Source organism: Petaurus breviceps, unplaced genomic scaffold, assembly GCF_028583685.1.
Source record: "Petaurus breviceps papuanus isolate PSGF00001 unplaced genomic scaffold, PetGlider_PUasm1.0 90778, whole genome shotgun sequence".
Lineage (NCBI taxonomy): Eukaryota > Metazoa > Chordata > Mammalia > Diprotodontia > Petauridae > Petaurus > Petaurus breviceps.
The window spans coordinates 2,767,395-2,793,580 of NW_027187343.1; the positions used below are offsets into that span (position 1 = coordinate 2,767,395).

Genomic DNA, 26,186 nt, shown 5'->3' on the forward strand with positions numbered 1-26,186 from the left:
TTAATTGTGACTTCTTCATGTCTTTAATTTGGACAAAAACCAATGTTGACTTTTTTTGGTTCCTGTAGTAGTGTATGTCATTAGGCAAAGAACTCACATTTAGACAACCAACCACTAACCATGTTTATAGATAGCCCCAAACCCCCATGATTCTTAGCCCTCTCTGTTCTCATATCTGTTACTTTACCACTATCACTTTGAAAGTAGAAGACTAGCCTAGGATTGAGGGTGACTGTATTTTTGTCAATTTCATGCTTTGCTTTAAGAATCCATCAACAAATAACCAGCAGCCTAGTGGTGTGGAGTCTTTTCTGTATTTAGCCAGGCTGGCCCTTGCAAAATAGTCTCTTGTTTTAATTGCACCTACCTCTCAGGGTTGTTGTGAGGATAAAATGGAATAATATTTGTAAAGTGCTTTGTAAGCCTTAAATCACTATATAAATACTAATTCTTGTTATTATTATTTGAAGATTTTCCAGCTTGATAGAAATCACTAGGGCTTCTGTTTCACTTGCATAAACCACAGAAATTGAAGATTATTTTAGTCATACAGTAAACCTTTTGCATAACCTTTTCTGATCCCTCCATTTGACAACCGTCTTCTGTCTCATATTTCATATAGAACACAAGATTTGTAACTCTCTACTGCTCTTATGGCAAAATGTTGTACCATCATTTCTTAAATATGTAATTTCTAGAAACTCCTATAAGACTTTTTGTGGGGTGCTTTCTGTGATCTTTTTCCTACATGTGTGGGCCAGGCATGTAGTGGTGGGGACACCAGAAGAAGCATGATTCCACCTTTGTTTTTGGCAGTGCTGTGGGGGCTAAGTACTGTGGAAGATGGATGGGCTAGAAAAGAGGTGTGCTGGAACCAGCTTTCACCCACTTGAAGAACCCCTCATTGAATTTTCATTGTGACCATTTCCACTCAAGAAATCCCTACAAACCAAGGCTTGATTTATTGTTTTGTTAATGGTTTAGAGTTAGAAAAATGTTAATAATGCTGATGAAATGTAAAAGGATGTGTGAACACAGTTTCCTTCCAAAGACCCCTGTTAAGTATTTACTAGCATACTCCTGCATTGCTCTGTAAGCAATGCTTAATCTTAGCAGGACCCTACTGGTGACTGTAGGCTAACAAAAGCAACAACAATAACATTGACTGCCATGCTTTGAGCTTTGGGAAGTGCTTTATATCTATTATCTCATTTGATCCCCATGTCCTCCTTGGGCTAGATCCACTTAAGATTTCATTGCCATTGTCTTGGTTCAGTGGTGTCTGACTCTTTAAACTTCATTTGGGGTTTTCTACTGGAGTGGTTTGCCATTTTCTTCTCCAGCTCATTTTTACAGATGAGGAAACCGAGGCAAACAGGGTGAAGTGACTTGCCCAGGGTCACACAGTAAATGTCTGAGGCCAGATTTGCCCTTGGGAAGATGAGGCTTTTTGACTCCAGGCCTGGAAGTCTATCCGCTGTACCAACTCACCCACTTAAAACTCATTGTTCCTGACTTCAGCAAGGAAGAGAAACACTATATTCATTTCAGAGGTAATATAGCTTTTATGCTAATTAATCAATAGGTGTTTATTAAGCAGTAAATATTAGGTGATACTCCATTCATCTATTTATTTATTCACAGTAAATAATATGAAGCAGTAAACATTTACTAAAGTGACAGGCTTTTTGCTAGGTATTGGAGGTATAAAGACAAAAAATTAAGCAGTCTTTGCCCTCAAGGAGCTTACATTCTGACTGTCATACTAGATCCTCTTCTGGCCTAAGAATGAACTGGACAGAAAAGTGCTCTGACAAGGGGGACAGAATGTCCAATAATGTTTTAGAGGAAGTGTTATGTAGTGGATGTATTGTAAAAACACTAGGCAGAAACCCAGGAGGCTGGAGTTGTACTTTTGGCTTTGCCAATGATTTGTTATATGATCTGGGCACCAATTTCCTGGGACTAGATAGCTTTAAGGGTTTTTTCAGCTTTGTCTATTACCCTTTTTAAGGTTTAAAAATGGAATTTACTTCCTTAGAAATGCTATTTCCATATAGTGTTTATTGGTATACATTATGTTGTACAGGTATCTTGCCGTAATTATCTTAGCAGAGAAATTATATAGGGGATGCAACAAGGTACATTTTGGTGTGTTGGAATAGGAAAGGGAAATATTAATATTTTAAAAGCTAGAATACAAGTTTGCTATTTTAAACATTATGTTAATGCTTTTCTGGGTATATTTATATAATGGTATTAAAATTATATTCTTTTTCTCTCTAGGGAAAAATTTCTTTAGTAATTTATTGCCACTTAGATTTTTTTTCAAGTCAAGGTTGATCAATTACAGATTTCCATTCCCTGAGGACTGCCGGAAATGCACTACAAAACAAATAGATTGCTTTCTTTTCTTTCCAAAATGGAATTGCTTTCCTAGAAAAGACTAGTTATACTTTTTCTCATGTATAGAAAGACTTATTATCAATATCAGGATGTATAGGGAGATATTATTTTGAGTACTTCTTTAAATAATAAATAAAAATATTTAAGTCCAATATCTTATCATAAACTAGGCTTTTTATATAAATTGTGGATCTTGTTTAGCATTGCTGCTGGGTTGATGCAATTAGCACGTCATCCACACAGAGGAGCATCTGGACAAAAGCACCATCTCTAGGAAATCCTCATCCACTTGGACTCTGTGTCCTTAATGATAGTATCAGATTCCTTTGGCCAGCATGCATCTCCCTGCTTTATGTCTTGCTTGATATTAATAATCAGGTTATTGGAAAAAGTTGTATAAGGTGAGTTTATATTATAGACTGAGAAGGAGAGAGGGAGGGAAGGTAGAAAGACAAGAAACAATCATTTCTATAGTTATGTGCTCAGCACAATGCTAAGTGTTTTACAAATATGTCATTTGATTCTCGTAACACCCCTGCATAGCACCCCACTCCTCCCGTATGTTTGGGACAGAGGTCACTAGCAGCTGGGGAAACTAGCAAAGGCCTGGTATAGAAGACAAGATGACTAGCCATGGTCGGGAATGCAGTGGATGACCTTGGCCTTTCTAAATTCAAGAGCAAGTCAAGAATCACCTCGTGATGTCATTAGTTCTCTTTGAGAATGAAGGATGAACAACAACAATGTGTGTGACCCCACGTGGGGTGGCGATCCACAGTTTAAGAAGTGCTGAAGGGGTGGAGAGTGGAAGAAGTTTCAGAAGTCCTCGTGTAGAAGATGGTTCTTAAGCTGTATCTTAAAGGAGCATGAGGACTCTGAAGGAGGGAATGAGTTCTAGGCAGAAGGCATAGCCAGTGTGAAGGTGTGGAGGGGAAAGATGAAAACTCATTGAGGAAAAGAGCTGTTGATTCCCAGTGCTTAGGATAGTACCTGACATAGAGTAAGTATTTAATAAATGCAGTTCAGTTTATTGATTATTCAGTTGTTGACTGGCAGAGCCATTACTAGACCAGTGAAACCTGTGGGGTTCTTATCCTCCCTGCTGAGCTCTAGGGAACCTTTTCTGTCATGGAGCTTGACCATGGGTCATAACAGTGAGATTCTGCACGTATGGAGTTGTCTAAAGCTCATCCTCAGTGCTGATGAAAGGATTGGGGTAGCTTATAGGTGAAAGCACAGTGCAAAATAAGACACTTAAGAAGAAAACAGGACAGAGACTAGCCACAAAGAAGCAGGAGTAGTTACTACAGGGTATCTGAGATAGTCGTATTACTTTAATTGGACAATGAGTTAGACTCTAAATTATGGTTAAAAAAAATATTATTGGAAGACAAAGAACACTTCATTTATTGTATCCTGTCATCAGGAAATCAGATTATTCAAGCACAAATTTTCAGTTTATATATACCAATACTTAAGTACTCAAATCTTTGGTCTTGCTGAAGTGGCTAGTCACTCCCATGATATTGCAGCCTACCCAGGGCTACCCGTTCTGTAGCAATCTTGTCCATATCCTTCCTTCCCTAAGTTTGCCACAAGGGGTCCACCCACAATGCTGTGAATCTTCCTTGCTTTTCCAACTTGAGAAAATCATTAGGACCCTCATAGATACTGGTGTTGTGAGGTTTCAATGTAAAGTATGAATACTTTGCAAACATAAAAGCATTACATAAATGCCTGTTGTTGTTAGCCTCTAGTCACAAGGCCTGAGCTTTCTATTGCACTCTTGTTGAGCTCAAACATTGTTTATAGAGTAATACTGGGTTGTGGTGGTTAAATATTTAACTACTAGCCTCTCTGGGGGGAGGAAATACACACACACACACTTTAAAATTTAATCTTCATTATTAATATCTTCTTAAATCTAGACAATCAGGAAAACAATAAATCAAGCCTTGATTTGTAGGAATTTCTGAAGTGAATGTGGTCACATTGAAAATTAAACAGGGAGTTGCTTAGCACTGGGCCAGCACTCCCCAGCTTATACAGCACATGGACTGACTGACCATTAGCTCCTCAACCAGCCTATTTTCAGGCATACATTCCTGTAATGACAGGGAGGCAGCATGGTACAACAGAAAAAAAAACCAAAATAAAACAGTGATTCTGGAGTCAAATGATCCAGGTGCCCATCTTGGTTCTTCCACTTACAACTTGGGTGACTTTGGTTAAATCACCACACCTTTCTGGGCCTTAGTTTCTGTAAACTAAGTAGTTTGGCATAGATGGTCTTTTAAATTCTTTCCAGCTTGAAATCTATGAACCTATGACATCTTTTATTCATAGTTCCTTGTTAATAATCTCTTGCAGTCTGCTCCCTGTATGTTTTTATCACCCTCTGGTAGATTCTCAGTTTTAATTCTTTGGAGATTGTAGTGTTTAACCTAATAACCTTTTCATTTATTGATAAGGGAAATTACATAAATTCATCCACTGCAACAGATTTTTTCTCCCAGCCAAGTACTAGGGGGTGAAAATCTGTTGTCAGTCAGTCAATAAGCATTTCATTAAGTACCACTACCTCCATGTGAGGTGCTGTGCTAAGAACTGCTGTTGTTTGTCCTTTGCTCTGAAAGAGTACCATTGACAGCCTGCATAATGTCTTGACTTGTGTATGAACTGGAGATGCAAAGAAAGGCAAACAAACAAACAAAAAAACCTACCCCCAAATCCTCTTCTCCCATTCTAATGGGGGAGACAACATAAAAGTAACTGAACAAATATATACAGGCCATTGGAAAGCCTTGGATCAGGTTAAACAGAAAACCTAGAGGAAATCCTTGATTATCACTTTGACATTTTTACCTTAAAAGGAATGAATGTAAACTAAAAAACATAATTGGTCCCTGTGCTTAGTGATGTGGCACAATTGTTTGTATGTTTAATATTTATATCAGAATCTTCTCAGAAGAGGTATGATTTCATTGTATGGGTAGATTTTTGGTTTATAAGAATTCTCATCTTGTTTATTTTATATTTAAGAAGACTCAACAGAGGAATTGAATGCACTATTGAGATTTATCACATGTGTGTGTTATTCAGATAACTGAGTGCTTTTCTAGAAATTTGAACTATCGGTGCCACAGCCTCCTTTTCAGGAGTCCACATTGGCCACATTTCTTCAGTCTAGATGTATGTGCTTTGCGTGATAAACAGGTGTGAGGCATTTTTATCCCAGTAACCCAATCACCAATGTTAGATTAGTAGCTATTAGTCTGACCTGTAGCATAGGATGTCTTTTCATAGAGAAACACTCCAAGTGTAATGAGGAAAGTTTAGCTCTGTGCTCTTATAAATGTTAATTGCCTCTTTAACTTGCAACAGACAATTGCTTCCTTTAAAGCAAACAGAATGTTAGTGGTTTGTAATTGCCTTTTAATATTATTGAAGATATACCAATCTGCTCTAATTTTGGTTTCTTCAGATGAAACATTCAAGTAAACATTTTTAATATTTTAAAGTTAAAGCTTCTTGAATTAGACAAATTTGCAGCTCCATCATTATGATCTCATTTAAAGAAAAATAACTTCAGTTAATAAATTAAGCAGTGAAACATATAAGATATTAGTTGAAATTTGAGATTATAGCTAAGTACAATGTGCAAAAACATTGTTTTGGTTTTGCTTTTAAGGAATCTACAAATATTTTTCCTGAAAGTTGTATGTATTTAGGGGGACCAATTAATTCAGAATAAGGGAGTTTCTTTTTATCAGTTGTAAACAAGAGAAACTATTTTCTCATATGGCCTAGAAATGGTGGCCTTACTTTCTAGTCGTCAATTCCAAATCATACCATTTCTACTCTGGCCTTCAATCACACCTCCTCCTCCTCACTGGGAATTTAGAATTAAATCTCCTTGGTTTCTGATAGATAAGCTTCCTCCTGTCCTGTCCTGTCTGGACCCAAGCCTCCTCTCCCTTCCTGGCTACCATTTCTAAACCAGGCTACCTTGCTTACCTCCCTATCTTCTCCCCATTTCAGGCTTTCCAGTTCCCTTTATGTGTTCTTCCCAGACTAGAAGGTAAGCTTCCTGAGGGCAGGGATTGTCTTACTTATACTTAGTAGCCTCCTCACTTAGCACTATACCCAGCATATTGTAAATGCTTCAAAATCTCTTACACCTGAAACACAATGAAACCTCTTGAAAGTGCTCTAAAAATATAATTAGCACCTTCAGTTCTAGTTGGGGTCTTCTATGGCAGAGTGGGTAAGAGGTTATCCTTTTCCCTTAATATCTAGTACTGTAAACCTGTCACCTCCTCCAAGCAGTCTTGACTGATTTCCTCAACTGTAAATGACTTCCCTCTTCCTCAAACTTCTGTGTTTCCAGTTACAGTTATCCTTTCCACATCATGACTTTCCCATCTTGGTTTTGATATAAACCAAGTGGGTTTGGCATAAGAAATTAAATGGGGATTTTGGGGGACTTTTGTGGAAGCTGCAGACAACACACAAAGGCTAGATGACACAGAAAAAATTTAGAAACTCAGAAATGCATAAAATATATGTATTGTATTGTATAATATAATCATATTTTATCTTTTGATACCATAATAATTCATACTTCTCTGGTATGAAGGGAGGGCCAAAATTTTTTACATGCATTTTTCAGACTGTGGGAGTGCCGTGCCTCTAAACCCCACAATGTGGAAGGGATAACTATATTTGTAACATTCATGTCATTTATCATAAATTGCTTCATATTATATTTATATGTATTTTTTACCTCCCCCACTAGATTACAAGTTTCTAGAGAGCTGGGACTATGTCTTGTTCATATGTTATATATATATGAACGAGACATGGTTCCAGCTCCCTAGAAATATATTTGTGAGACATGGTCCCAGCCCCTAGAAATATATATATATATAAGATATGGTCTAAGTCCTCTAGAAACTTGTAGTCTTTTAGTTTACAGGATTCAATTCCACAATTCCTTGAATTTCACATTTTGTCCCCCTCCCTTCCCCCCCCCCCATGGCGGCTTATAGTCAAGTATAGGATTTGCAAATACTTTCACATTATATATTGGTCAGGTTATAAGGACGGATTGTACCAGTACAGATTGTACTAGAGAAGAGTCTAGTCTATCAAAGTTGGTCATCACACATACATTGTGTCTGTAATTGTGTACAAATTTCTCCTGGTTCTACTCTTCTCACTCAGCATCAGTTCTTTTAAGCCTCTCCAGGTAAATATGAAGTCCATCTGCTCCTCGTTTCTTATAGCACAATAGTATTCCATAACATGCATATACCACAACTTGTTCAGCCATTCCCCAATTGATGGGCACCCCCTTAATTTCCAATTCTTTGCCACCACAAAAAGAGCTGCTATAAACATTTTTGTACATATGGATCTTTCTTTAATGAGGTGATCCTACTATGTATCATCTTCTGTCTTCATTCTCCTTGTATTTTACAACAGTATTTGCATTCTAAATTAATTGTTGCCTTTGGTTGTCATCTCTCTCTCCTTGCCCTTCTCATTGTAGTGACATTTGTTTCAGTTAAAGTTTTTTGGAAACAGCGATAGTCAAGTTCAATTTCTTTGCCTTTTTCCATTTGTCAGTTTTTGATATCAACAGCTCATTCATTAGTTCTTGTTGAAGCTGTTGCAGTTGAATACAGTGTCTTCTCATTTTTTGTTCATTCTTCTAATTTAGCATTAATTTTGATGTCTGCTATAATTACTTAATGGTCTAATTGCATGCAGGTAACTTGACTCTGAGTTATATCTTATATCAGTAACAGCTCATTTCCTGGTGCTGTGTAAAAAGTATAGTTCTTTATATTTTGGAAAATGGAGTGGAAAACAAATGACCAGGGTACACACTGGCCTTTTCATTCAAACAAAGATGGCACATAATCAAATCTACTTTTCTTAGACCTAAATCTAAAGCATTTTAAATCCCATCTGTGGGTTTCTTTAAAAAAAAAAAAAGATACAGAGATAGATAGTGTAGATGTATCTCTTTAATATTAAAAAGGCCTTTGGGCCCACAACAACATAATCACCACCTTGAAACAGGAATGAAAAATCCCTATATGCTATTCATTCTTTGCATATATTTATGGTAAATGGAGATCATTAGGTGTGCCATTTTTCTTTGTATTTAATTTGGTCCCTGATAATTGTACCACCTTGGGATAGAAAAGCACATCTTTCTTTTAGGTAATAACTGCCTCCAAGTGTGGCATTCCACTTTCATAAAACTCCACAAGAAAATGATCACATATTAAGTTAAATGACAATAACATTTTTAGTTGAATTGGGATTATGAAATGCCAAAGATATTTGAAAAGAAGATGAAAAATATGATTTTTAAATTTTTTCTTTCTGGATTCAAATTCTGCCTCTGCTAGATGACCCTAGTCAAGTCACTTACGTTTTCTGAGCTTCAGTTTCCTCATCTCTAAAAATGAAGAATTTAGACTAGATGACCTCGAAAGTTCCTTCCAACTTGAAATATCTGATGCTATGATCTTATCCTAATATTGAAATGCTTCTGCTTAATTCAGTTCAGGAAACATTTGTTAAGTGCCTTCTGTGTGCCAGGCACTATGCTAGGACAAAAATGAAACAGCCCTTGCTGACAAGGTGTTAAAGAGTCTGCCTTAGTGCAGAAAAGAGTCACAGGGTTACATATACAGAACTTTTAGTCTTGAGTGCCAGCTTTCATTTCTATAGACAGTATTCTTCCCTTTCCTTTTCTCCTTAGTGCATTTTGTTATCCTGGTTCTTTGGAAAATACTTACTGGGGCCTTTATTACAGAGATATCTTCTTTAAATATCTTTTTAAAACTGTCTAGGTCAGGAAATATGGTAAAGGGAGAGAATGCTGGTTTTACATACAATGAACCTGGGTTCAAATTCCAATCTTGCCTTTGTGATCTTGGGCAAGTCACTTGGTCTTTTGGGTCTCAGTTTCCTCAACTGTTAAATGAGTGGGTAGAGAAAGATGACCACCTTGGTCTCCTCCAGCCAGTGGTGTACTGGTAAATGTTTGACAACTTGTTCTGTGAAAAAAAAATGTACACACATTTTTCTTTCTTTCTTTCTTTCTTTTTTTTTTAAAGCAATTGGGGTTAAGTAACTTGCTCAATGTTACATGGCCAGGTGTTTCTGGGTGGGTGGTAAGTATCTGAGCCTGGATTCTATCCCCCAGGTCATCCCAACACTGGGGCCAGTGTTCTTACTCGCTGTGCTACCTGGCCGCCCCCTACACACATTTTTCAGTTTAATCTGTATTAACATTTTTTCTCCATCACTTTCTTAAATCTAGAAAATTAACAAAACATTCGAGCCCTGATTTGTAGTGTCTGCCTATTTTGGGGGTGTAAATGCTCACACTTAACATTTAACAACTGGCTCTCATCACCACAACAGTCCCCTACATCCAGCTCTTAATCTAAGACTCGTCTCTGACAGATAGAAGCAATACAAACAGAACTGGCAATCCCTCTTTGCTGATTCAGACTTTTTCAAGAAGTTTAATGGGATAGCACATGAAAGAAGAGTCTCAATGTGGTGGCCATCAAATGAGGAAAATACCATCAGGTCCCTAAGTAAGTTGGTATCAGGCTCCTTGACCAGAATTCACTTTGGCCTTTTCATCCACAAGTGGTCGACAGCACAGAGTTCCAGTCATCAGAGCTGTCTTTGATTATAAAGCAGTTCCTCATTAGTTCAAATGGGCCTCAAGGAGTAACAGTTCCAGTGCTCCTAATCAATTTGTGCTACTCTTGCCTATGCTGGGCTACCATAGGTCATGGATTTCAGTGCTGAAGGTAAAGGCATGTCTAATAGAGTCCCCAGGAGAGTCAGCCACCCACCCCAGGCTAGGCTGTTGGGATGTATAGATATGTCAAAGAGGGATCTTTCCTAGGTTTAGGTGTTAGACTGGATGGTCTCTGAGGACTCTTCTGTCTCTAATCCATTGCTGTGAAACTCAAATCGAAATAGATCCTTGTCTGTGAATATTAACCTAGAAAACCACAAATGAACATATCTTGCATGTCTATTTATTTTGTTAAAAGTTTCCCAATTTTTTGAGGAAAATGACTTAACCAGCTAATAAGTGTCAGAGGTTGGATTTGAACTCAGGTCCTCCTGACTCCAGGACTGGTGTTCTACCCACTGCACCATCCAACTTGTCCCCAATTACATTGTAATATGGGTTATGTCGGGTTATGTCCTACTTGGGAATTTTGCTACCCCTGTGGGCATTTGACACTTCAATCCACCACTGTTAGTCATGACAACTTTGACAATAGAAGGCTCTGATTGAATGAGACAGCTTGGTGTAGGGTAGGGTATAGAGTGCTAGCCTGTGAGCCAGAAAAAATCTGGATTCAGCTCCTGCTTCTGTCTCTGACTACCTAGATGACCCTAGCCAAGTCATTTAACATTTCTGAACCTCAGTGTCCTTGTCTGTAGGGACTTCCAAGGTCCATTTCAATTCTAAATCTGTGATCTTATAATTCTATGAAAAATCTATAATCTCATGATTCTAGAACCATTGGGAGTGTGGCGGAAAGAGCAGTGAATGAATTTGAGGAGAATTAAGGAATCTCAAGAAAGGAAGATTCAGGGATGGCTAGGTGGCACAGTGAATAGAGCACTGGCCCTGGAGTCAGGAAGACTTGAGTTCAAATAACCATGTGACCTTGGACAAGTCACATAACCCTAATTGCCCTGCCTTCCTCCCCTCCAAAAAAAGCAAAAAAAAAAAAAATAAAGGAAGATTCAGCGACCACCCATTCCCTCTGTCTAAGATCATCTGTTTAATCTGGGGATAGTATAGACTTTGCTCATACAGATAGGATTATTCTTCTTGCTTCATGGTGTTTTAAATGGGTTTTGTAGGAGGCAGCATCTGTCATGGTGGGAATTACCTAGAATTTCTCTGGATTCTATTTCACATTTTCCTTTTTACCTCACCATTGGTTATCATCTTAGCATGATCTTCTTGACCTGAAGAGGGATCCTCAAGAAGGGTTACTCATTTTATAGAGGACATTGGTTACCTTAGCTTACTATCTGGAAAACTTGGCCACATACCTGATGTATGTTTGTGTGTATAGATTCATGTTTTTAAAATAATTTTTATTGACATCTTTTGCTTTTAATGATAGCTATTTGTTTTTATGTCACCCGTGTGTCCCAATGTATCCTCCTAGAGGACATAATTATGAAAATCAAAAGAGGAGAGAGGGTAGAGAGAAATAGTTTAGCAAAACTAACACTCCAAAAAAGTCTGACATTATGTGCAGTGTTCCATGCCCATATTCTCCAACTTCTTCAGAAATGGTAGGGAGGTCTCAGGTTTAATATGTGTTAAAGGGTACCCTCAGTACCAACCAGGTAGCTGTATACATCTTTTCCCCCCTGAATTCTTATTTTCCTTCCCACACTTTGCTCATTTTGGAGAGCTGGTGAAATTGATCATGGCATAACTATGGGTAGGGAACCTGTGGCCTCAAGGCCACATGTGGCCTTCTAGATCTGTGGGTGCAGCCTTTTGACTGAGTCCAAGTTTTACAGAACAAATCCTTTTATTAAGGGGATTTGTTCTGTGAAGTTTGTATTTAGTCAAAGGACCACACTTGGGGATGTAGAGGGCCACATGTTCCCTACCCCTGGTATAACCTGTCATTGGAAGAAAACTTATTTTGGTCATTCACTATGACCTGCTGTACCTGGGACACTGAGCAATCAGAGAATTTTGTCTCTGTAATCGATATACTCCAATGTAGCACGTCAGGGACTGTTTGAACAAATAACCGGGAAATCCTTTTTTCATTTATTTCTCTTGAGATCCTACATACTCTGGTTCAGACACAAGCTGTTTATCTCCTAGAATATAAGGAAATAAAATATTGTTGCATACCTTTTAGTGGCATAGGTATTTTAATGAAAAATTTAATCTCATTTCCCTATTCGTAATAAAACCACCTTAATTTTTTTTATTGCTTTTCCTTTAGGGGTTCCAATCCAGGGAATACACTGATATGAGCCTTATTGCAAAGAGAAGGATTGTGGCAAGTGTGTGAAAATATGAAATGCAGCATTTAAAGTATTTCCTTTTCTTTTGAGAACCCAGAAGAAGACCTCAGTCTTCCCTGCCCCATCTTACCTTGCCGTTGAATACTTGGGTTGTAGTCTTTGGAGTTTGTAGTTGGATTTATTTAACGGAAACTGCTTCAATTTACAGACAGGCAAGGCCTCTTGCAGATGATCTTGTCATGTCCCCTACCTCCTGCAGGAATCTGCAGAGATCTTCCAACCTCCGCTTTAATACCTCACATGCTAAAGAGATGACTACTTCACAAGGCCACCCAGTCCATTACTGGTCAGCTCTAATTATGAGGAAGTTCTTCCTTATATTATATATTCAGCTGACATCTGTCGTCCTATAACTTCCACTTACTTCTAGGTTTGCCCTTTAGGGCCAAGCAGAATACACCAGTGTCTTCCATATGTCAATCAGTTAAAATGGCATATCTGTCTGCCTTTTTCTATTTCTGTGTCACTTCCTTTAAATTACAATAACATCTAACTTTCCCTTTTCCTTTCACTGTTCCCTGTCACTAAAATTTCACTTGATGAGCACTTGCCCTTAGACTGTTTTGAATAGGGATGTAGAATTCATTCATTCACTTAATCAATAAACATTTATTAAGCATCTACTATGTACCAAGCACTGTGCTAAGGGCTGAGATGTATCTTCTTCCCTCACACTACTCTTCCCTTCCCCCCCTTCCTGGTTCCAGCTGTTTTCAATCCAATCTTTTCTCTTGGGTTCAGTTGATCATTTTTTAAAATTGGAAAATTTAAATTTGCATTACTTAGTAGCTTAATGCATAAAAATAAGCCAAAACTGTATGAATAACTCATTTTAAAGAATTTATATTATACATTAAATGGGAAGTAAATTATTTAAGTGTTTTGAATCATCATGCTATTTGCTTTACTCAATTTCTATGTTAAAATTCATCGATGCAGCAAATTGTAGGTATGTGAGTTAGGGAGAGAATGAAGCATTACTTTTATCATGCTTATCTGTGGTCTTTCCATAAGCCATCTTGAATCTGTATATCAGTGGTAAGAAAAAGGAATACTTCATTCATTGTGGAACCAAGTTAATAAGAGCAGAGTGTTTTAGTGAAGAGAGTCTAGAATGATGGAATTTGTCTTGGTATGGTCTCAGTGTTAATTGGTTGTGAGTAGCAATGAAGCTGTGATGGCAGGATCATAAATACAAACAGCTATTTCAACAACCTCTGGCATCATGAAATGAAGAAAGCTAGTTTTGTCTTTTTTTTAAATTAGGATCTTAAAATCATGTTTTAATGTATTTATATCACAGTATGGTAACTAGAAACTGTTTTAAAAGTTCATTTTCAAATAGATATTGTATATGAACTTTTGAATTAGGACATTTTTTTTGGAGGGGGGGGAAGGCTGAACAATTGGGCTTAAGTGACTTGCCCAAGGTCACAGGCTAGTAAGTGTGTCAAGTGTCTGAGGTCACATTTGAACTCAGGACCTCTGACTCCAGGGCCAGTGCTCTATTCACTGGGCCACCTACCCACCCCAAGGGCATATTTTTGTCAGATTTCCTCCACTCTTTCATTCCATTCATAGATACCACAATTGTCCCATTTTTCACGTATGCTAATTTGCAGGTAATGAGAACATTTTAAAATTTGATAGGCTAGCTTTGCTGGCCCCAACATCTCCCTTCCTCCTTAACCCAGTGTTCCTAGTTCCTTAGTGAGGCTTATCTGCTCCTCTAAATAATTTGAGTAGTCTGGTTCCTAGTCTGGGAAAAAGGGTGGGGGAGGTTGGTGGTGGTGGTGGTGGGGTCATAGGTGATGGGATTTGGTAAAGTTGTTGGTCAAAGCTAGCAACTAACTCATGGTGTATTATGTGGGGAGAGACTTAATGCTTATACCCTGGGGCAGGAAAGCTATGAATGGAATGTAGTTGCTCCTACTAGAGTAGGATTTTATTAGAATTGGAATCCCTAGGATAAGGGCTGGACACAGCAGAGTGGGCAGAGCAATGGGCTTGGAGTCAGAGTTCAAATGCTCCTTAGATACTCACCTGCTGTGTAATTCTGGTCAAGTCATATAACCTGTGTTTTCCTTAAGCCATTGGAGCAGGAAATGACAAACCATTCCAGTATCTTTGCCAAGAAAACCCCATATGGGGTCTTGAAGAGTGGGGCAGGACTGAACAACAACAGAAGTGTAAAGGTTAGGGGCCTTCCTTTGAGAATGGCAGTTCTGAGGTTTTGGAAGCTCTCTTAAGTGTCTTATGTGCATGTTGAGCTAAGTTTTGACATTGTGAAAGAACTGTGACCCTTCACTGAATACCTAGTCTTAATTATAGCCCAGTTAGTCGTTTTAAATTTCATTCACATCTTTTCACAGGAATTGATTTCTAGCTCCCTGTCAGCCGCTAACCTCCTTCACATCTCTTGCTGATTCTTTTTGAGGCTTGGGTCAACACACACCCCAGTTAGTCACCAGAAAAGGAAGTGGGAGAGTCAAAGCTACGTGTTGTTTTTGACATGCCTGCTGCCACTGGGAAGACCCTTGTCCCAATTACATATGATGTAGGAATGGCCTGTGTTCTAAGGCAGGATATTGACTAAAACATTCATTTAGGAGAGGTTTTGCAAATTATTCTGATTATGTTATTCACTCTGGAGAGATTTCTTTCTCATCTCTGTGACATTTAAAAAGTTTGAGAAATGTAGTTTCCGGGTAATTAATCATTTTATTAATCATGCTAGAACATAATGAATAAAAAGGGTCCGTGACATTTTTGAATACTAAAGACCCCTCATGGAACCCACTCAACACTTATATGCCCTTAAAAGAGTGGGTGTTCCTGACAGAGGCAATGGACTGATTTGTTGACAAGGAGAGAAAATAAATATTATAATGAGAGGTGGACCTATTCTTTTTATATATATATAGTTTTAGAATATTTTTTATTTTTTGGTTTTTGTTTTTTTTCCAATTCATTTATTTATTTTTAGTTTTCAGCATTCATTTTGACAAGATTTTGAGTTACAAATTTTTCTCCCTGTCTCTCCCCTACCCCACCCCAAAATAGCGAGCTTACTGAATATCCCTTCCCTCAATCTGTTCTCTCTTATATCCTCCCCCACCCCCAACTTTCTAGTAGGGCAAGATGGATTTCTTGCCTGTATACAGTGCCTGTATATCTTATTTCCCAGTTGCCTGTAACATGCATTAACATTTGTTTTTTAAAACTTTGAGTTCAAGTCTTTCCCTTCTTTCCTCCTCACCCACTCCCACTGGGAAGACAAGCAATTCAATATAGGTTGTACATGTGTAGTTACGCAAAACATTTCCATGGTAGCTGTATTGTGAAAGACTAACTATATTTCCCTCCATCCTATGCTGCCCCCCACTTACTCTATTTTTTTTGACCCTGTCCCTTTTCAAAAGTGTTTGCTTCTAACTACCCTCTCCCCTAATCTGCCCTCCCTTCTCTCACTCACCCTCTTTTCCCCTTTCCCTCTGCTTTCCTGTAGGGTAAGATACCCAATTGAACGTGTATGTTATTCCCTCCCTAAGCCAAATTCAGTGAGAGTAGGGTTGACTCATTCCCTTTCACCTTCCTGCTCTTCCCCTCCATTGTAACAGTTTTCTCTTGCCTCTTTTATATGAGATAATTTACCCTATTCTATCTCTCCCTTTCTCCTTCTCCCAGTATATTCCTCTCTCATCTCTTAATTTTATTTTTAAGATATCTTCCCTTCATATTCAACCCACCCTGTGTCCTTGATACATGTACACACATGCACACACTCACATATATATTTATACACACACCCTCCTATACATACATTTATATGTATGTATACATATATTCCCTTCAACTATCCTCATACTGAGAAAAGTCTTATGGGTTACAATGATCATTTTTCCATGTAGGAATGCAAATAGTTCAACTTGAATGAGTTCATTATGATTTCTTTTCCCTGTTTACCTTCTCATGCTTCTCTTGCTTCTTGTATTTGAAAGTCAAATTTTCTATTCAGCTCTGGTTTTTTCATCAAGAATTCTTGAAAGTCCTCTGTTTCATTGAATGACCATATTTTCCCCTGAAGCATTATACTCAGTTTTGCTGGGTCGGGTGATTCTTGGTGAGGTGGACCTATTCTAATGAGAGGCTAAGGGAATAACTTTGATTTTGTCATTTACTTCCAAACCACCCCCAGCCTTGGGCAATCTAATCAAAGAATTTATTCCCATCCAAACCTAGGCTTCCTCACCTGTGTGGGGTTCAAAGAGATTGAGGAGAAAACTAATCCAATATCATTGTCAACCTCTTTCAAATGCTGCCTTGGCCTAGTAGAGAATAAGGTTTCAGAAATCCTGCCTCTTGACAATATTAACAATTAATTATCTAATAATAATTTCTCTCATCTCATATTGTAGGAGAGAATTTTTTAAGTAACAACGAACATTTTTACCTTAACTTACCTGCTTGAGTAGAGAATCAGAAGATCTTGTACAGTGATGATGACAACAAAAGTCTGGAATTAACAGCAAATATCATGTTAGTTCTACCTTCAGAATTTTTAATTTTCCCCTGTGTTTTTTAGAGAAATAAACTTTTTTTTTTCCCAAGAAGAAATGGTGGTGAAAAAGGCATTTGTGGCTGGTGGGAATCATAGTTTTATTATGGAATACACACCCCATGGTCCCAAAGTAAGCCTAATTTTTAATCATTCTGAGCCTTATTTTTTCATTTTATAATTCACATTTTCTTCTCTATTTCTGTTATCCAAGTAATTTGAGAGACATAATTTGGGGGATTCAATTTGTTTTAATTCAGTAAATGTCTAAGTATCTACGCAATGTTAGTTCAGTTCTGGGATACGTTGACAAAAAATATAAGACGTCTCTGACCTCTAAAAGGCTCATTACGTGGGAGGTATTGAGGGGAATTATTGTTCTGTCATGTGTGACTCCTGGTGACCCTATCTTGGGGTTTTCTTGGTAAAGACTCTGGAGTGGTTTGCCATTTCCTTCTTCATATCATTTTTCAGACAAGGAAACTGAGGCAAACAGGGTGAAGTGACTTCACACAGCTAGTAAGTATCTGAGGTCAGATTTAAATTCAGGAATATGAGTCTTCCTAACTCCGGGTCTGGCACTCTATCCACTGTGCCACCTAGCTGCCCTGTGGTGGGGAGAGACACAAGTAAATATAAGGTAATTTGAAGCAATAACACCTAGGAGATTTGGAAAGACTTCCTGTAAAATGTACTGCCTGAACTGTGCTTTGAATAAATAAAGAGTATATTTCAGCCATGAAGAACAATTTATACAGAGTCCTGGAGATGGGAGATACTTGTGAGCTGTCTAGGTGAGCTAGAATGTTGAGGACAAGAAGAGAGCTATGTTAGGTGCTAGGGATACAGAGACAAAAACAAAACATTTCCAGCCTTCAGTGGGCTTACAACCTTGCGGTGGAAATAGCATGTAGATGTATGAGTCCAATACAAAATCTTACAAAGTAAATACAAAATCATTTTGGAAGGGGAACCAGTAGCAATGGAGGGGAGGTAGAGAACAAGGATCAGGAAAGTTTTCTTATGGGAGGTAACACTTTGAACTGGAGGGTGGGGCTAAAGATTCTAAGAGGCAGATGAGGAGGGAGTGCATTCTGTTCTTTGGAGATGGCCAGCCTGTGCAGAGGCAGGGAATTGAGGGATGAAAATCCTGTATAACAAAGGATGCCTTTATACAAGCCAGCAGGCTAGTTTGTCTGAAACACATAGTGTGTAAAAAAGAAAAATGTCCAATAAGTCTGGGAAGAAAACTGGAACCAGATTATGAAGGTCTTTAAATGCTGAACAGAGAAGTTTGTATTTGATATTAGAGGTGATAGGGAGCCCCTGAAGCAGGGAAGTGGTATCCAGATGTGTGTTTCAGCAATACAAATTTGGAAGCTGTATGGAGATTGAAGAGAGGCGGGAGTTATTGCAATAGTCCAGTAGGAGAGCTCTGAGGAAGGAAATATAGTTTTTCAAATAGATAGATAAAGCATTTATTAAGTGCTTACTGTATGCCATGCGTAGAGGCAGTGAGGCAGCTGGTGGGTCAGTGGAAAGAGCACTGGGCCTAGAGTCAGAAGCCCCGAGTTCAAACTCAACCTCAGATACTTCATAACTGCGTGACCCTGGGCCAATCACTCCAGTATCTTTGCCAAGGAAATTCCAAATGGGGGTCAAGAAGAGTTGGACGTGACTGAAACGACAGGCACTTTGCTGAACCTGGAGATACAGATAAAACAAGTAGGACATTTCTTACACTAATGGAGCTTCTGTCCTAATAGGAGAAGGCAGATAAAGGGGAGCTGGAAGTAAGGGAGGAGAAGGCACTTTTCTGAAGAGGCATGAAGAGAAGATGGAAAGTGTCATGGGGGCCTGGTGCCTGGCAAGACAAAGCAAAGGAACGCCAGTCAGAGGGATGCTGGTGCCTTCCTGTCGTTGACTATCTATGGCTTCTTTGTACATAGTAGTTTACTTATTGTTTCCCCCATTGGGCTGTGAACTAGGCAGGGGCTGTCTTTTACCTTTCTTTGTAGTCTCAGGGCTTAGTATGGTGTGTGGGATGTAGCAGGTGCTCAAGAAATGCTTATTGACTGACTGATTGTGTTTGTTGGTGTTCATCCTAAATTTTTCAAGAGGACCAATGACATCACAGAGTGATGTCTTGATCTACTGCCTTGACTGATTGGTGCCACTTTGCTTTCATCATTTGAGTTATATTCAAGTAACTGGAGAATGTGTAGCTCCCTCATGTCCTAATATAGGCTTTGTTTGTTTTTTTTTTAAACAGGAAGGAAAAGCTGCTTCGATGTTCTCAATGCAAAGTTGCCAGATACTGCGACTCACAATGTCAGGTAAAGTTGAAAAATCTTGACTCCTCTTCATGAAAAATCAAAGCATTTTGGACATTTAACTCTGTTTTTTGTTTCCCATGGTTTATGAATATCTCGTCCCCCTTTCTAGTACATTAAATTCTTTGGAACTTGTTCTGGAACTCTTTAAAAGGTATTTAATTAATTTTCAACATGACCTTTCTGGTTAACTTTATGCTTAATCACTTGGTAATAAATGCAATTACTGTCTAATAAAATTCCTCTTCTTTTAATTTGATTAGAAAGTCTACTTCAGTGTGATTTGTTCCTCTTACATCATTCTTCTCTTTTTTTATATACTCTTGCATCTCCTTGCTACCTGTAAGGCCCTTTTTCCCTCCTCTTCATTCTAAGTTACATTAATTCTTAACAGTGATATTCTTGTTAGGTTGTTATGTTATCTGAAAGAATATTCTTTAAGGCTAAATTTTAGTTCTGTATTTTTGACTGTTAGCTCTGTGACCCTGGATTGTGGAATAAATAGAATTTAGACCTGGAAGGGTCCTTAGAGATCATCAAAGCCCTTCAGTTTTACAAATGAATAAACTTAAGGCCTGGAGAGGTTGACCCAGGTTCTTTTAAGTATTAAATAGCAGAGTTTTGCTATCATATCTCATGTCATTTGACTCCAAACCCATATTTACCATTGTTCATTCCATTCCACCACTTAAGGCCTCAGTCTCCTGATTATTAAATGAATTGAATAAATGAACTATTTTGGACTAGATGAACTCAAAGATCCTCTCTACCCCCTCCACACTCTGGGATTCATTGGCCCCAGACTCCTTTGCTGTTGTTCTCAGAAGACACTCTATCCCTAGACTCCAAGATTTTTCAAGAGCCGTCTCCCGTGTTAAGAACTCTCTCAGCCTTATCTCCACTTAATGACTTTCTCTGGCTTTCTTCAAGTCTAGACCAAGTTCCTCTCTTTCTTGCTCTTAGCAAGCTTTTACTGATCCTCTTTAACCTTAGTGCCTTTCCTCTGAGATGATCTCCAATTTATCCTGTCTATATTTTGTTTGTAAGCGGTTGTTTGCATGTTGTTTCCATCATAGATTGTGAACTCCTTGACAGCAGAGACTGTTTTTTGTATTTCTTTATATTCTCAGAGCTTAAGCAGAGTGCATGGTATATAGTAGGAGCTTAATAAATGCTTTTTAACTTGACTGTGGTTGAGCATGATCTCTTCAATATTGGTCTTCCTTGTCAAATCTCTAGCCTCCTTCAAAGTTCAGCTCAAACTCCACTTCCTACATGAATTTTTTCCTGATTTTCTCAGTTACCAGTGCTTCTCCCTCAGATTACATATTTGGTATTGATTCATATGTGTACGTTTTGTTTTCACCATAGAATGCGAATTCCATGAAGGCAGGGACTTTGAGAATTTTGTTTTTGTAAATATACCTACTTGCACAGTTCCTGACACCTGACATATTAGTAAATATTTAAGGATTGATTCATTGGCCAGTAGAGTGAATGAAGAATGAATGAATTTGTAAAGCTCTACTTTACGACTTAAAATTGCTATAGTTTGTCTGACATGATTTGTAAAGATGGTTCTGTATTTTCTTCTTAAGTGCCTTCTTCTTTTCTCATTCTCTTGTGATAACCTGTAACTTGGTTATCATTGCCCTTGTTGCTACTTTTAGCCCATGCAAGCTCTGAGGATACTTACTTCAATTCCCACTCTCATAGATGATTTAGATCCCCAGAGCATGGTTATATCTCTCCCTCAAGGTTTTAGCAGTGCCCTGGAGGGCTCAGGAGTCATCTTTAATGCCTTTGGCATATGTCTCCATTGGTGTTCACACTAAGATTATCATTTGAGAATCAGTTGGTCAGCCAGCCTTAAATAGTTTTTAGGAAGGTATATTTACTAAGGTGGCGCCTTAAGAAAAGTTTGAATATATCTTCCTCTTAGAGGTTCATGACATACTCTCCCAGAATTACATGTGCAATACAGGGGAAGGTGGTTTTAAGATTAGTAGAAAAGGAGTAAGTCATTGTTCCTGGTTTCTGGAAGTTCTTTCCTCCCATTTGTGGGGTACTCAAGAAGTTCCTCTAAGGCAGAATGTAGTTTCTTTACTGCACTCCTTGTAAGTACCATAATGTGTCAAGGCTATTGATGTAGAGTTGGGAAATTCATCTTCCTTTGGACCCTTTGAAGCTTGAAAGGTCTTCCATTGGATAAAGGAGGGAAAGGAAAGAGAACTGGCCAAAGCCAAAGCATCTCCTTTCTGTCCCTCCTCTTCTTCCTTCTCCTCCCCCTCCCTATTCTCCTTATGGTTCTTCCTCAGGGATGTATTAGAAAGCCATACTTGCTCCAATTTCAGGAAAATAAATTCTCCAATTGATTGATAATTTATAGAATATCATTGAGATGTGGCCAAGTTTGTTGTTTGTGCAACATCATTCTTAATCGGAGGCCCTTAGTCTGAGGCCTCTGATTTAGTATAATTTATCTAAGGCCTGTGAGTGACTGATTATTTCGGACATCTTCTCACCCCATTAAGGTATAAAGACTGAACTGAGTGGGACAGTATTGATCCCAGCCTTACGTAATAATAGCCATATATTCAGTTCATTCCCTCTCTTTTTATTGGTCTTTCAGTTGCTGTGGGCCTGATTTTTCTTCTAGGACTCTTTTCCTTCTCTTATTTTCTTTAAAATTTTTCTGCTAGGTGACTTCATCCTTCCTTTGTCTTCCCAGTTCTCTTCTCTATTTCTGTCTTCTCTTATCTAAATGGCTGTTTCCTTGGAAACCTCATTTTGTTCCCAGAACCTTCACTTTAACCCCTGTGAGGAGGTCTTGTCCTTCACTAGAGGTCTTCAGACACAAGAAAATGGGATTGGGTATAAGAACCAACTTGTTTGTGGGCCTCAATAAGGGGAGAAACAAGAAATAAAAACACCCCATCTACTTTATCTTTTTCCCATGGAAAGACATAAAAAGTTAAAAATAACTGAAATATTTCCCTCATCTCATTTCTCATGTCTTTTGTTTTTAGATTTTATACTCTGATAGAGCCAGGAAAAAAAAATATATATATATATATATTTTAGTGAGGGAGAGGTAAGAATTTTAAAAGTAGAACTATTGAAAAAATAGAACTATATACATAGAAAGTAATCAAGAAATGTAAGTCCATGTGAAATCTTACCTGTTTTCTTCATGCCAAATTTAATTTGGTGATTAAAGTAATAATCACAGGTTAGGAAGAACTCCATATAGTGAACACAGTATTACCATATCATTTGTAACACAAACCTTTTAGCCTTACTTCCGACACATTCTGGCAACCACATAAATATCTCTTGCTTGATAAAGTGTTGCATTTGGAATCTTTTTGTACCATTTTGGGGAAGAAGCCATCTTTATTATGTCACTTCTTTCTTTCTATAGAGCAATAGAGAAAAATGGCCATTATGTGATTAGAAAGAGTAGAGGAAGCAAGGTAGGGTGGAGGGCTATGTCATTTTGATTCATTATAGAGCACATGTGTGTACAACATATATTAGCTGTTTACTGTGGCATCCATAATAATGCCATGGTCAGATTTACTGTAGAAGATAATGGGAAAGTAGCAAGTGAGATGAAAAATAGTACTGGATGAAATAAGACTAGCTCATGTGTGTGTGTATCTGTGTGAAGCATGTATAGGAATCTGAGATGGCCTGGAAGAATGCATTTAAATGGCTCTGTTTATCTCTACCTAAAGGTAGAGCATTAAACAGTGTAATTATTGAGGATACCTAAAAAGTCACACAGGATTAAACTGACAAGCTTTGCTATGAATGGTAATGAACATGAAGCAAAAGCACTTGGGAGGGAAATTAATATAACAGTTGTGAGTTGGTAGCATAAAATCTATAATGTTCGCACCTTAGGGGACAGAGCTTTGGTTTGCTGGTTTGGTTTAGTATAGCATTTATTGTAGGGAAGCTGGCTATGGGATTCTCAGTGTATTTGAGGTCCTCCAGAGGAGGCTATTTGTAACACCCAGCCTCTCTATGTCTCTCACCCACAGGGTCAGTTTTATGACCATTCTTTGATTTGTTTTTTCAAGGCCCAGTAAGGCAGGGCTTATACTGAGCAGGGTATCTTTGGATCTTGGACCCAATATCCTTTTGTTTCATTGGGAACATGATGAATTGATGGACCTCAGTTACACCAGAGGGAAGAAAAATAGAGGGACATCTCGAGTCTCTTCCTTTTGCTTTTAAAGCATTCCAATGACTTTCTTGCTGTTTGTTTGGAGGACTCCTTTCAGGCCATATCTGAATGCTCTGAACTGACTGATGTGATCCCTGCTTGTGACATACACAGTGGGACCATAAAGGAATTCTGTCTCTTCCCACCAAAAAATGAAAAGAAAGAGAGAGTAATGATGGTGATAGTCACTGGCAGTTTCCCATGTAAGTGGCTGCCATATTCTTGAAAATTCATCTGAGAAACATTTGTTGAAAACCTACTTTATCAAAGGCAGATTGAGGCTTCCAGTGGTAGCTTAGGAAGATTTTTTTTTTTCCTGCATCATAAAGTGGAAGTTACTGAATTATAGGAAATTGAAGGGGCAGAGCTAACCTTTGCTGGGTTTTCTATATTCTCAGACACTCTGGAGTAGAGAGTTTTTAGCCAGAGTGGCCTTATATTTCTTCCCTTCCTCATTTCCAGTCTCTTTAAAATGAAGATAATTCATCTGTGTGAAGGGAAGCTATAAACCAAGGAGGTACCTGGTTTATAGGAGTTGATAGAACCATTTTATGGTCCCACTGTGTGTGTCACAGGCGGTGATCAATCACATCAGACAGTTCAGAGCTTTCAGATATAGCCTGAAAGGGATCCTCCAAACAAACAACTCTACTCCCCCCCCCCAAAAAAAAAGAAAAGAGAGAAAATAATGATGGTGATAGTCAGCAAACCAATTTCAATCAAATTCAACGAGCTTTATTTCACCTCTGCTGGATTTCATTTGATTCATTAATGTGTGCACTTCTAATTGAGCTAATTGCTGAGCAAAATTAGCAGCTGGGCATTGCTTCAAATTGCAGTTTACACACTTTTAAAAAGTACTGTATTAGCAGAGAGAGGCTCTATTTTATGTTGATAATTACAAACCTCTTTAGAAATGTGAATCATGTACTTGGGTTTACATTTTATGTTTAGTTGTAGAATGACTTGATTCATTTTTGATGGGTAGAAAATTAATCCCACATTAGTAAGCACTTAACAGTGTGATTTAATAAGTCAGTTTCTAGAATACCGTACCCCAAGCACTAATAATGGAGGAAGCCACACTCTTTTGTTCACTTCACAAGTAGCTACATGCCTTGCTTCAGAATGATACTTAATTGCACATGTGTTAAGCATCTTAAGAGAAGATTGACTTGCATCTAATTTTGAAGACAGTTCTGACTGGAGGAGAGTTTAAAGCAGGTGTGTGCGAGAGTCAGCTCTAACTTACAGTTATTAAAATTTGAGTGTTTTAATACTTTAGAAATCACTAATACTACAAATCAGGATTTGATTTATTTTGTTGATTGTCTAGACTTTAGAACGTGTCAATAATTAATTTAAAAGCATGTGTCCATGCATTTTTTTTTTTTACCCCAGCCTGGTTGTTAAACATTTACCACCAACCCTTTGTTGCTCTATAAAAATTGCTTGAGCTCATCAGTAGAGCAAAAGAAGGCTAAGGGAAGTAAGTCAGCACACTGGAGGCCTAGTGTCTGTAGGTTAAAAATAATAATGACAATTGCCATTTATGTAGTTCTTAGAAGTTTGTAAAATGGTTTATATCCATTATTTGATTTGAGTCTCACAACATTCCCTCATATAGGGCTAATGCAGGGGTGGGGAGCCTGCAGCCTCAAGGCCACACATAGCCCTCTAGGTCCTCAGGTGTGGCCTTTTGACTGAGACCAAGTTTTACACAACAAAGCCTTTTATTAAGGGGATTTGTTCTGTGAAGTTTGGATTCAGTCAAAAGGCCATATTTGAGGACTTAGAGGGCCACATGTGACCTCGAGGCCTCAGGTTCCCCACCCCTGTCTAGTGGTTAATGGTTGATTAAAACTCTCTGCGTAAAGATGGAAATAATAGTAAAACTACGTATAGGTGTGCCTCCCATAGACTTATATGAGGTGAGGTCATCTTCATTTGTGAATACTTGTAGGTTTGAGTTTTTGTTTCTTTGCTAGGTAATTAGGCAAGGAGAAGGAAATGAGCATTTATATAGTACCTACTCTATGTGAGGCACTTTGCTAAGCCCTTTGCAATGATTATCTCATTAGATCTTTACATCAGTCCTGTGAGATAGGTGCTCTTATTACAGTCAAAGAAACTAAGGCAAATAGAGGTTAAGTGACTTGCCTAGGGTCACTTAGTAAGTGTCTTAGGCAGAATTAGAACTTGGGTCTTCCCGACTCCAGGCCTAGCACTCTTATCTGCTGTGCTATATGCACTATAATAAAATTGAAGAAAATTACTCAAGAATTTCAAATTTGTTTTGGTTCTTCAGCTAGACTGTGTCTGTTAGGGCTATTCTATGAAGAAATTATTAATCAACAAATATTTATTCTGCATATACTCTTTGCCAAGTACTGCGCTAGCTGCTGGGGGTTGAAAGAAAGATAAGATCTCTATTCTTAAAAACTTACATTTTCATTTGTACAAGTTGATATATATGTGTGTGTGTGTGTGTGTGTGTGTGTGTGTGTGTGTGTGTGTGTGTGTGTGT

General features: G+C 38.2%; 1 protein-coding gene across 2 annotated transcripts in view; it reads left to right on the forward strand.

The window, feature by feature from the left end:
* Window positions 1–26,186, forward strand: part of SMYD3 (SET and MYND domain containing 3) — a 1,085,127-nt gene that overhangs the window by 180,867 nt on the left and 878,074 nt on the right. For both annotated transcript variants that reach the window (XM_069069136.1, XM_069069138.1), the window contains exon 2: window positions 19,365–19,428. In XM_069069136.1, coding sequence (XP_068925237.1) covers window positions 19,365–19,428 — 64 coding nt within the window. The remainder of the gene's footprint in view (window positions 1–19,364; window positions 19,429–26,186) is intronic.